Source organism: Sphaerodactylus townsendi, linkage group LG01 (genome assembly GCF_021028975.2).
Source record: "Sphaerodactylus townsendi isolate TG3544 linkage group LG01, MPM_Stown_v2.3, whole genome shotgun sequence".
In the NCBI taxonomy this organism is placed as follows: domain Eukaryota; kingdom Metazoa; phylum Chordata; class Lepidosauria; order Squamata; family Sphaerodactylidae; genus Sphaerodactylus; species Sphaerodactylus townsendi.
In genome coordinates, this window is record NC_059425.1 from 128,282,808 (window position 1) to 128,295,427 (window position 12,620).

A 12,620-nucleotide genomic window follows, 5' to 3' on the forward strand; every position below is an offset into this window, starting at 1 on the left:
GTTCACATGAGCTCTAGTTGGCACTCTAAATGCCTCAGTTTTCTTCTGTCCTGTTGACTATTAACTGTTACTGTTACTGTTACTTCCTATTAATCGGGTTTCTCCCAGGTTGTGTTAAAAACGGGAGAGCTTCCACTGCTTCATCAGGCGTCTACTGGAGATCTGGGTGGGTGCCAACCGGTCTACAGGAAGTGACAGAATTCTAGTTCCTGCTTCCCTGAGATCCAGTTGGAAAACACCCATCAAGATGTCCCCCTGCCGTCCAGTAGAAGGCCCCTTCTCGGTAAGTAACCAATGGACCGTTCTCACAATACTCATTGCTACTTTTGTGAACTTTCCTGCTGAGTTTTTAAGGTACTCCGGCAGCCCAGGAGTACTTAAAAAAAACATTCTTGTATCATTGTCTGTATTCAGATGTCATAGTCAAAACATATTGTGGAAACGCATCTCTTCATGTTTTGCCTCTCCTGAGTGCCCCCCCCCCCCCGCCCCGAGTCATTGTAGATATTGAGGCTGCATAGTAGCTGTGGTTCTTCAACTCAAGATTGAGTAGGCCATTGATAGTGTTTTCCAGGGGGAAAAGAGAAATATTGGGGCTTGTAACTGATCGGATGGCAAGGCTGTCAGGTGAAATCTTACTGCTGTCCTGGTGTTTCTGGACCCTACATGTAATGAGGAAGAAACATAAATGCTGCTATTTTTCTGAACTAACTTTTATAAAACTCTTACTGCTTTGCCTTTCTGAAAGGGCTAAATTTCAACTGTGTGCAGTTGAATGATTCAAAACGTGAAGCTCAACTCAGCTGTGAAATGTTATTTTTGATCAAATATAGAATACATAAAGAACTAAAGATGTGGGATCAAGGTGGGCAGCCTTGGCAACAGTGGCCTTTGAACCAGCAGCAGTGGATGCAGTCATTTCAACACCAGCAAGATCCAAGTAAGTAAATAGCTGCAAGAATGCTTTCAGCAGAAAAGCTAGCACAGTGATCTGCATTTTAGACATTGGACAAGGGTTCTGTCATGAGCTATGAAAAGATTGGGTGCTGTGGATTAAAAAATAGGCAGAAATAAGACAAATGTACCTCTTGGCTCTTTTTTAAATGGATGGACAGGTTGGAAATCTAGCATCTCTTGACTTCATTATTTTAAAAATGTCTCTAGAAAGTGTATTGATAATTCCTTTGCTAACTTATGTGAAGTTTCTTGTCAGGTGACTCCTTTTAGGGATAGCTTTAAGAAATAGAGCTTGAATCTCATAGATTCCTGAGAGACAAGGGACACTCAGCACAAGTGACATCCACAAGTCATGAAGGTCATGACTTGTGTACCTGGCTACATCCCAAAATTTCCCCTGAAGAGCTCTTCCACAGTGTTTCAAGGGGTAATTTGGGCTATAGCAGGTGAGGGACAGATGAGAAAGTAATCCTGTACTGCCATAAATATTTATATGGATGGAAATTCTTTCTGGGATCCAACCATGTGTCTGCTGAATTAATGAATAATAAATATATCCATGTTCCAGGGCATCTGGGTACTGAAGACATGGGGCAAAGGAAGGAGAAGCATTGCAAACTAGCAAGTAGGAATGGCTCACTTTCTGCATGTTCCATCTTGACCATTTGCCCTCTACCATAGAAGTATACACAAATCTAGCAGTGCCTTCCTGTCACCTTAGCCCTGCATGTTCAGCCAAGCAACCTAGTAGCACTGGAAGATTGTTTTAGTTAAGAAGCCTTTGAAGCCGTCTGCTACATGAGCAGATATCATTGAAAAGATCTAGTAATCCTTAAAGAATAAGTGGGCTAGATGCTATGATGCTGTTGAAGAACAGTACAGTTCTGAGTTTTCAGTTGGAGCTAAAGAACCTGACTTTGTACAGCTCCAAACATTTTGGTGTTCTTCATCCTGTGCTGTTGCAAATGCTGCCATTCTTTTGTATTTGATCGGGAGAAGTTTTACATTATGAATGCCTTCTTTTGCTAATAACATACAGTTGAGTGAAAAGGAAAAGATTACAAGTGGTAGATAGTTGGCAAAAATGTGTATATGCTAAGTGATATCCACCCACTGTTGAAGATATTTTGTCATATACAGACCTGCAATTTTTTGTTTATGTGCAGCACTTCAAGTGCTACACAGACTCTTGTTAACATCAGCAGGAAGAGATAAATACAGCAAGCATTGCAATAGTCAGTCTTCCATGACCTATTAAGTTATCATAACCTTTAACGACAGTCTCTTTTTAAATCAGAATTTCAGAAAGGGGGCAGAGGAAAAAGTAGAAGGACATCTAGGTACATTAAAACCAGTGAGAAAATTTGCGTTGAAGTTCTTTGGAATGTAGATTGCTCCACAAACTATGTTGCTTAAATTTGATAAGTTTCAGTGGGGTTTCAAATAACCTGTGTGGTGGATTACCCCTGTGTAACCTGATTTTGCAACTGTGCTTGGAAGTCCCATTGAATTAAGTGAGTCTTGCTCATGAGTGGCGTAGAACTGAATCAGTTGTTGTTAGCATCAGCATATATAGATACTTTCAAAACACAGTTGACAGATGGAACTTGTCAACAAATGGAGGACTGAAAAGAAGTGTAACTGAATAATTTTACTTAGAATCTTTATTTTAATTCATATCTTTAATGTTTTGTTGAAGGCTTTCACGGCCAGAATCACTGGGGTGTGGTGAGGTTTCTGGCCTGTATGGCCGTGTTCTAGTAGCATTTTTTTCCTAATGTTTTGCCTGTATCTGTGGCTGGCATCTTCAGAGGATCTGATGGCACCATGTTTCCCCGAAAATAAGACATGGTCTTATATTAATTTTTGCTCCAAAAAATGCGTTAGGCCTTACTTTCAGGGGATGTCTTATTTTTTGCGCCCCAAGGGCGTAGCACCCAGGGGGTTGGGGCATTCCAGGGTGTGGTTGGGGTGGGCAGGGGCGCAGGGTGGGGGCTGTGCCTGGAAATCCTTAACTAGGGCTTATTTTTGGAGTAGGGCTTATATTTCAAGCATCCTCCAACAATACCAAAAATCATGCTGGGGCTTATTTTCGGGGTAGGTCTTATTTTCAGGGAAACACGGTAGTAAAGCAAGTGGAGTATATATACCTGTGGAATGTCCAGGGTGGGAGAAAGAGCCGTTTGCCTGTTAACAAGTGTAAAGGGTGCAGTTAGCAAGCTTGATTTGCATGGGTGGGATCCACCCATTCAGCATGTAACCATGAAGAAAGCATAATCAATTAGTGAAGGCATCTGCATTGTAGTAGCCTGGCCTTTTTATCCCTTTGATTGCTTACTGCCTAGAGTGATGGGTGGTGTTCTGGGTGGTGTTCACTAGCCCTTTGACTGCTTACTGCCTGGAGACATCCTTTGTCTGAATGGTGTTCATTAGTCACTGTCTTGATTCTAGTGTTTTTCAGTACTGGTAGCCATATTTTGGTCACTTTCATGGTTTCGTCCTTTCTGCTGAAATTGTCCATGTGCTTGTGGATTTCAATGGCTTCTCTGTGTAGTCTGACTTAGAAGTTGTCAGAGTGGTCTAGAATTTCTGTGTTTTCAAATAATATTCTGTGCCCAGCTTGGTTTATCATGTGTTCTGCTATTGCTGATTTTTCCGGCTGAATTTGTCTGCAGTGCCTTTTATTCAGATTCCCTCACTAATTGATTACACTTGTTAACAGGCAAATGGTTCTTTCTTCCACCTGGACATTCCACAGGTATATATACTCTGCTTGCTTTACTACTATCAGATCCTTTGAAGATGCCAGCCACAGATGGAGGTGAAACGTCAGGAGAAAATGCTACTAGAACACGGCCATGCAGCCTGGAAACCACACAACACCTTTAATGTTGTTGTCATTTTTATTTGGGAAGTTGCCTTGGGAAGATTCATAGAGAGGCAGCATAAAAATGTTCTGAATAAATAAATAATGGTTTTGTGTAATTTTACTAATCTAGCGATTATTAATGTGATAATATCGGCTATAGAAGTGTGTCTCTGAATATGATCCACAGGTATTGTTGTTGATTTATGTGAGAGAGAAAAATAAGGAAGTAGATCATGTCATTGTTAATCTATTTAATTTACACAAAGAGCCAATTTTTAAAAAAAACATGTTTCGTTCTTGCATATGATTAAGATGCTATTTATGTAGACAGAACAGATGTGTCTTCCTGAATCTGCCAGAAAAATCCGTATGCTGGAATTTTATTTTAATTCTAGGCCAGATTGACTGGGCTGCATTAGCTCAAGCATGGATTGCTCAACGAGAAGCATCAGGTCAGCAGGGGGTCGTGGAACAGCAAGGGATGATGCCAAATGGCCAGGAGATGACAGGAATGGAACCTGGTCCAAACAACCACAGCAATTTCCAGGGAGATCCAAACTTCAACAGAATGTGGCAGCCAGGTGAGTTTCTTAATACTTCCACTTTTTGCGTCTTCCATGTCCATATCTTTGCAATTGGAAAAGAGTGATTGACAAGAACGTTCAAGTCCCTCTGGTGTTTAGCTTTCTCTTTGATAAAATGCAGAGTGGAATCTAAGCACTGTTTGCTTCTAGACTCTTGTGGATCTTTGTGATACTACCTTGGATTGTATTCATGATCAGCCAGCATTGCTTGGGTTTGAGCCCACTCTCGTCAATTTTCCACTGAGATGCTTTCTTCTGGGGGTTTTGTAGCCTTGAGTTTATAGTATTGGGTTGATTGTATTATAAATGTTAATTTGTAGGGGGTAAAAGTAGAATTTAAAGTTGTGTCCCTGCAGCGTGGTGTAGTGGTTAAGTGCTTGCGCTGCCACTCACACGGTCAGGAGTTTGAGCCCCCTGTGGGTCAGATATCCTGGCAGCTGGTTCATGGTCAACTCAGCCATCCATCCATTTCTTGGTTGGTAAATGAGTACCTAGCTCATAGCTAGGGGGTAAAGAATAGCCGGGGAAAGCAATGGCAAACTACCCCACAAAAATGGCTTGCCTATGAAATCACTGCTTGCAGTGGTACCCCCGGGTTGAAACGACTGAAAGGGAAACTTTACCTTTTTACCCTGCAGCCTGAGCCTGACTTTGCACCTTGCATCACACAGCGACATTAATGCAAGCTCAGGTAGCCTTTAAGAATCAAATGTGCAGTCTCTCTTTTTATTAAAGCAGCTTATGTAGTTTTCTTTGCTTCCATGTTCATCATTTATTTTTGAAAAACAAGCTTATAGACATCTTAAGAATTGTATAAAAACAGCCTTGTGGTACTAGTTTCCCTATGGTTTAACATTATGGGAGATAGCCAGTTGACACCCTCTACAGCTTGCCCCCCCCCCTCCCCCAGGGCAAATTGATCCATGCTGCACATTAGCAAACCAGGTTTTCAGAACTCTCTCTAAGAGAGGAAAAGTTTGTAGGGAATAAGGTGAGTATGCATCCAAGATCGCTCCCATGTTCTAAAATGTTCAGTGTCACACTGATAAAGCTTGTTTTCGTTAGCCTTCTTTCTCTGATTTAGTGATCTACACAAGTACTATTTTTTAGTGGTGGGCCATTGGTCCCCTACCAACTAAACTTTTAGCCTGGAATTAGCCCTTTTGCTTGAGACTTTTTAAGTTTTCACACTCAATTCCATGTGCATTGTCCTTGTGCAGTGATATCCATGTGATATCACTGTATACACTTCCTGACAAAAGACCTTTGAAGTATGTTTCAGGTTCCCATCCTCTTAAGTATATTATGACATGGCATAAATTAGACTGGTTGGGCTAATGAAACTGTGGGTGGGTGCATCATGTAGGAGATGCTGACCAACTTTAGTCTGCCTATGCTGGATGGTGAGGCTTTACATCTGGCCTCATCGGTGGCTAGTCTGGGGGTGATCCTGGACTCTACGGTTTCCCTGAAGGCTCAGGTTGCCAAAACAGCCCAAATAGCATTTTACCATCTTCGCCAGGCAAGACAGTTGGCTCCTTATCTCTCCTGTTCTGATCTGGCCACAGTGATCCATGCAACGGTCACCTCCAGATTGGATTATTGTAACTCACTCTACGCTGCCCTTGAATCTAATCCAGAAGTTGAAACTTGTTTAGCATGCAGCCACGAGGCTCCTGGTTGGAGCCTCGAATAGGGACCACATAACACCGGTCCTTTTCCATCTTCACTGGCTGCCTATCGAGTACCAGGTTTTCTACTGTAGGTGGGGGACATCTCAGATGGGTGTCTTCTCCACCAATAGCAAGGAGGCAGGAAGTCGTCATTAGTCTTTTGCCGTGTCACTTCCCGTTTGTAGGTCCAAGGTCAACTTTCGTCAGTATTTTTCCTGCCTAGCAGGGAGTGCTTGTGTTTGTGAGAGGCTCCGAGGTAGCTAATCGGTGTGTGTGTATTGGTGCGTTGAGAGGCTAGCCACCACACTCATAGACTTAGAACCAACTGTTACTAAAATCTCAGGCTTGTACAACCAGCGCCGAGAGAGAGGGAGAAGGCGAGACCGCTTCCCGCCTTTTTCTCCGTCGGAGCGTCAGGCGCGAAATGGCGTCGGGCTCATTCACCCCCCCTCGCGAAGCGTTCGCTAAGACTGCGGCTGAAGGAACTCGGGCGGCCAAAGGAGGGCGCAAACACGCCGCAGACCCTTCCCAGAGCGGACTAGCAGCCGCAACAAAAACCACCGGCAAGGCAGCAGGGCGCGCGGAGGGACCTCCGGCGCCCAAAAAATCCAAGAAAAAGCTGCCAGGGAGCTCGACGCCTTACCAAAGCGTTGCTTTTCATGGCTCCTAGACCAGTTCCTCCCACCCTTAGGGACTCGGAGTGCTGTGTCGAATCTCTTGCCAAATCCGCCGTCAGAACTCAATGAGGATCAGATCGACGAAAGTTAATAATATGTACCGGGGCCCCTGAGTAGCAGCGGGGAAGAGAGCGACGCGGAGCCGAATTAAGCTCCCGCGCAAAATCAGACTTCGCCCCAGACGCATCTGGCCTTATGGCGGCAGCGGGGCCCCTCCTGACGCGTTGGCTAAAATGCTAACGGCCCAAATTGAAAAAATCCTAGATGCCAATAGAACAGCTGGCTGCAGCAGCCAAAGCCCTAACGCTTCACCTACCAGAGCCCTGACTTGCTCCTTGCAGGGGCGCCTGCTGTTCCTCAATATAGAGACCTTCTTGCACTCCAAGAGGAAGCTAGCAGGAGGACTTCTGGTGAGGAGGGAGGAAGATGAATGCGTGCTTAGGTCTCTCAGACGCTTCGAGGAACCTATCATAGAAAAAACGGATCAATCCTCTACAGTTCTTCAAACAGGAGGATATCTTAACTCCTAATCAATAAAACTTCAATCTCTACGTGCTTTGGACTTCCTCCATGGACCAGGGCAGACGCTTAGAGGAACTTCTTTAACCCTGATAAATCCCTCAAATTCCACAAAACCTGCGCTATGGGCTTTCTAAAGGAAAGCACGGGCGCGGGTTCCCTAAGACTCAGAAGGACAAAAGTTTTTTTCCAGTCCCTGAATATTTCCTTGCTACGCATTCAGCTGAGTGGCCTAACCCCCACCAGCAGGGAAGGGTCTCCCTCCAGCTTTCAATAAAGTTCATCTGTTACCACAGCAGTCCTACACTCATGCCTCAAGGTCCTCTTCAGTGGAAGCTCCCGAAGTGGCTGTCCTACACCTCGGCACCTCTGGTAGCAAAAGAAGGGGAAAGCAACATCAAGGACCCCCTCGGATAGGAGATCGGAGTGCATTAAGGAGATCCCATGACTCATTGGCAGCAGTTTCATTAAGGCACTCCACAATTCGCTTCCACGGCGGCTGGTATTCTATGGCTCCGGACCCTCAAAAGGATCCTAGACATGATCCCTGCAGAGAGTACCGCTTCATCAGGGAAGGCCCTAGAGAGGGTACTCATTGCCAATGCTTTTATAGCTGATGCCTGGTTTTACGCCATCGCTTATGGTGGCTAGGACCATGTATTCCAATATGGTGGCTAGATCGTGAACATTACGGCTACAATTTCATGGCAAGCAGATATACAATCCAAAAAATGCAGTAGCTGCATATTCATACTATGGTGAAATAGGTATTCCTGAAAAGATTTGGAACAAAGTCCTTGATTCCGTCTCAAAGACCAAAAGAAGCAGCGGCGCTCAAGTCAGTCCGGGCCCAGAACGCACAATTACCACATATTGCGAGGCGCAGACGCACTACATTTAGATCGCAAAAGACGCTTCCCAGGGTTCCACAGGGATTTTAATCGCCGTCTCATGGCAGAACCAAAATTCCTTTCGTGGCAGAAAATTCCTTCCGGCCTTTCCAAAGTGCCAAGGAAGAATTCCCAAACAGACAAAACCAAACAATGACTACCGAGAAATTCCAGTAAATGGCCGACTTGCCAGCCCCAACTGATGGCAAGGTCCACATTACAGACCAGTGGACAAAAGAGGTGATAAAAACGAGCCATGTAATAGAATTCCCTAAAGTTCCCTCACCTGGCCTCCTTTGTCCCCTCCCCACTGTCCAAAAATGCCACAAAAGCCAGAAAAGCCATAGAGGCGGTCACACATCTACTGGAAATCCAAGCAGTAGAGCCTGTCCCTCCCCTGGAGAGGTCCTCAGGGACTTATTCTCACTTTTTTACAGTTCCAAAACGGAACGGGAATTACAGGGCAGTGCTAAACCTCCGTTTTGTCAAACCGGCCCTATCTGGACTGCCAAAATTCAAAATGGAATCCCTTCGCTCCATAACATTTCAGCAAATTGAGACCCGGGGAATTCCCCTACCCTCATTGGACCTGAGGGAAGCATACCTACATGTCCCCTGAATCAATCCTAAGTACTGGCTGGTGGAAATTCCTCAGGTTCAATGTGGTAGGGGACGTTTCCACTTCTAATTCGAAGGCTAAGCCGCTTTGGTTTGGGCCATTGCACCTGGTGACATCCTAAAGATCCTCCTGGGCCCCATCATTCAACTCAGGGAGGAGGGGATTCACATTCACCCCTATCTAGATGAATTTCGGTAAGGTCACCAAACAGGACACAAAGGTCTACAAGACATCATCAGAGTTCAAATGACAATTCGCAGGAATACGGGTTCCTGATAAATATAGAAAAAAGTTCTACCGTTCCCAAAACAAAGATTAGAAATTAATTTAGGGGCTTATAATAGATACCTCACCAAAATAATTTCGTCTATCCCACGGGAGAAAGCCCTCAAAATTCGAGCAGCTTATGTTAAAATCCTAACCGCTCCCCATCCAACACTGTTTCCAGCTGGGTGCTTCCATTAGGCTCTATTCATTTCGTGGTCATAGATCTTCAATCAGTGGGCACGCATGCATGCCATAGGCCCCTCCTAGCTATTTCTGAGGCGCTTCCAGCTGGATATCATACTAAAGAAAGATTAGAAAACTGGTCTTAACCCCACAGGTCAGAGATAGCCTAAAATGGTGGATCACTCTGTAAAAGCAACCTAACACAAGGAAGATGCTACCTTCACCAAGAGAGACTACAGATCTTCACGGACTCGAGTCTGGCGGGGTGGGGAGCAACTCTCAGACAAGAATATGTACAGGGCACTTGGAGCAAACAAGAAAGCTCCCTTCCCATCAACCTGTTAGAAACCCGGGCGGTCCTGTTAGCTCTACAACACTTCCAAAAAGAAATAGAACAGCAACACCTCATTATAAGAACAGACAACATTTCCACCAAAATGTATACAAACAACCAGGGAGGGTCAAGATCCCAGACCCTTTACAAGGAAGCCCTGAAGGTGCTCAACTGGTCAGAAAAACACCTCCTTTCACAGCTAAATACATCCAAGTAGAATAAAAAAACGAAAAAGCAGATCAGTTGAGCAGACAACAGATCCAAGAGAGCTGGACAATGGAGACTCAACCTGGAGGCGTCTTAGGACATTTGCCAACAGTCTCTGGGGCACCCTAAGATAGACTTGTTTGCCACAGCAGCTAAAGTCAAACAACTGTCTCGACTTCATGTCAAGATACTACCATCAGAGGGTTTATCCAAGTGGATGCTATCACAGCCCCCTGGCCTCAAATAACTCCCCTACGCGTTACTATCTAATAATAATGATACTGCGCTTGCTGCAAAAAATCCGCAAAAGGAAAAAGCCAGAGTCATCCCCATATTCCAAAATGGCCCAGAAGACCGCGGGTAATTCCACACTCCCTCGAGGTGGGCCACATCACTAACCCATAACGCTGCCGCTCGCCCAGCACCTTCTAACCCAAGGACCTATAGCTCACTCCAAAACCTGTATTGGCCTAGATTAATCAAGTGGAGTGTGAGTTGAGACAACTGAGGACTGCGAGGCTATTCTAATAAAGTCACTTCAAACACTATTTTGCTGCAAGAAAAAGCCGCATCGACAGTCAATATATATAACGCCTCATGGAGGACATTTGTCAAATGGTGCCAGGGTCGAAGCCTGGACCCAGAAAACCCATCCATAGGAAACATTTTAGAATTCCTCCAACAGGGCTTTGACAGGGGACTCCGATGCTCTACGCTCAAAAGACAAATTTCGGCCTTATCTACAGTATGCCAATCAGTAGACGGCACAACCATAGTGGGCCACCCGGAGGGGAGTTAAACTGTCCCAACCTCCAACCCTACATAGATTCCCGTCGTGGCGTCTGCACGCTTTTCGTCTTGGGACATTGGGCCGCTAATTGAAAACACCCGCTTGAACCTTATTCAAACGCATCCCTCTACGCTTTGTAAGAATGAAGCACCCTATTCCTACTGCGAATCACATCTGCACGCTATAGAGTCCCCTGAACTTCGGCATTATCCATAATTCTCAACGCAAACTCTATGCTCCGCTACAAGGACAGAGTGGTCCTCCCGGATGGATCCAACGCTCATCCCTTCTAAAGTATGCTCAGAATTCCACCTACACCAGTGAGAGATCGTGGTCCTTGAATCCTTTATGCCCAACCCGGCTTCCCCACCCCAAAGAGAAGGCTTTGGCACACACTAGACGCTCGCAGAGGGCCCTAAAAAGCTGCTCATTATCAGGTGAACAGAACACGTCCGCAAGAAACCGGTAGACCCTATGTTCATAAACATTAACCCCCCCCTAACCTGGGGTTTCCATGTCAACCGCAGCCATAAGTACTTCCACGCTGGAAGGCTGGCTAATAATTGAAGGTTGCATGAAGGCTGCGGCCCTGCCAATACCACTCAGGCATTACCAATACGCGACTCTATGCTCGCGAGCGCTGCAACCAACGCTGCACTACGCAACAGGGCCTCAGTAGAACAAATCTGCAAGGTTTCAGCCACTTGGGCTTCCAATTTCCTCATTTCCATTGTCAGGGCATTACAAAATGGACTCCATAGCATCGCCGAGATGGCTCTTTATGGCCGGGTGCTGGGAGCATAATACATTGGGGAATAGTGGACTCCTCCCTACTTGGGGGACACTGGCTTGGGGAGGGTCCCATCTGATAGATGTCCCCCCCACCTACAGTAGAAGGATCCATTGAATACTTACTGTGAAGGGTCTTTCTACTGTAGGTAAGGGGGACATCTCGACCCCCCCGGTCCAAGATTCCCCGATGCCTTGTATATAGTTACACACATAGAGTTTGAATGTGTTTGGTGTTCCTCGGAGCCTCACTTGTTTATGTATTAGTCAAAAGTTGAGCCGTGCACGTTTGAATACTTGTGTTTAAGACTGCTTGGCCATAGGGAGACTGACGAAAGTTGACCTTGGACCTACAAACGGGAAGTGACACGGCAAAAGACTAATGACGACTTCCTGCCTCCTTGCTATTGGTGGAGAAGACACCCATCTGAGATGTCCCCCTTACCTACAGTAGAAAGACCCTTCACAGTAAGTATTCAATGGATCCATTTTCAGAGTGTTGGTTTTGACCTTTAAGGCTGTCAGTGGTCTTGGACACCCATACCTTAGAGACCACCTCTCCCCATATTGCCCTAGTAGGCCCCTCCGCTCCTCGAAGGGGAACCTCCTGGAAATCCCTGGCCCAAAAACTGTCCAGCTGGCCTCAACAAGGGCCAGGGCCTTTTCAGTCCTGGCCCCTACCTGGTGGAATATTCCTCCAATGGAGATTAGGGCCCTGAGAAACATGAGCAGCTTCCACAGGGCCTGTAAAGCAGAGCTATTCCACCAGGCTTTCCCTAATGGCCAGCAGGGTTAACATCATTTACATCTTTTTTGGCCTCCCGAGGTGGGGGGTGGGGGGGAAATCTTAAGCTGAAAGTCGCAATCTGGTTTTTAGGCTTTTGGAGAATGATTGTAACTGTTTTAATATATTTATTATGGTTTTATTACGTTATTAAAATGTTGTTGCCACCCTGAGACCCTAGGGGAAGGGCAGGGTATAAATATAAATTTTAAAAAATGAGAGGGGAAGAATTTATCTGAGCTTGACTTTGGCCAGGATGCGTAGAATATAACTATAATAAAATTAAAAAATGAAATTCTTCATTGGGTTCTTCCTGAATTCTTACTGCTATGAAATGCTAATAAGGTGAAAATAAGGCCTTATGCTATAGCTGGGAGCACCATTCTTCCTCACCTTATTTTTTTTTATATCCCTTTTGCAAGTGCACAATTTAAAAACTTTAGCTAATGCAGTATAACAGAGTAATGGCTCTTGGTCT

At 45.2% G+C, this 12,620-nt stretch overlaps 1 protein-coding gene across 2 annotated transcripts in view; it reads left to right on the top strand.

The window, feature by feature from the left end:
- The window catches only part of PNISR (PNN interacting serine and arginine rich protein), a 38,718-nt gene that overhangs the window by 15,263 nt on the left and 10,835 nt on the right, over positions 1-12,620 (top strand). For both annotated transcript variants that reach the window (XM_048493980.1, XM_048493988.1), the window contains exons 2-3: positions 834-940; positions 4,222-4,407. In XM_048493980.1, the coding sequence (XP_048349937.1) occupies positions 853-940; positions 4,222-4,407 (274 nt within the window). In that variant the 5' untranslated portion in view covers positions 834-852. The remainder of the gene's footprint in view (positions 1-833; positions 941-4,221; positions 4,408-12,620) is intronic.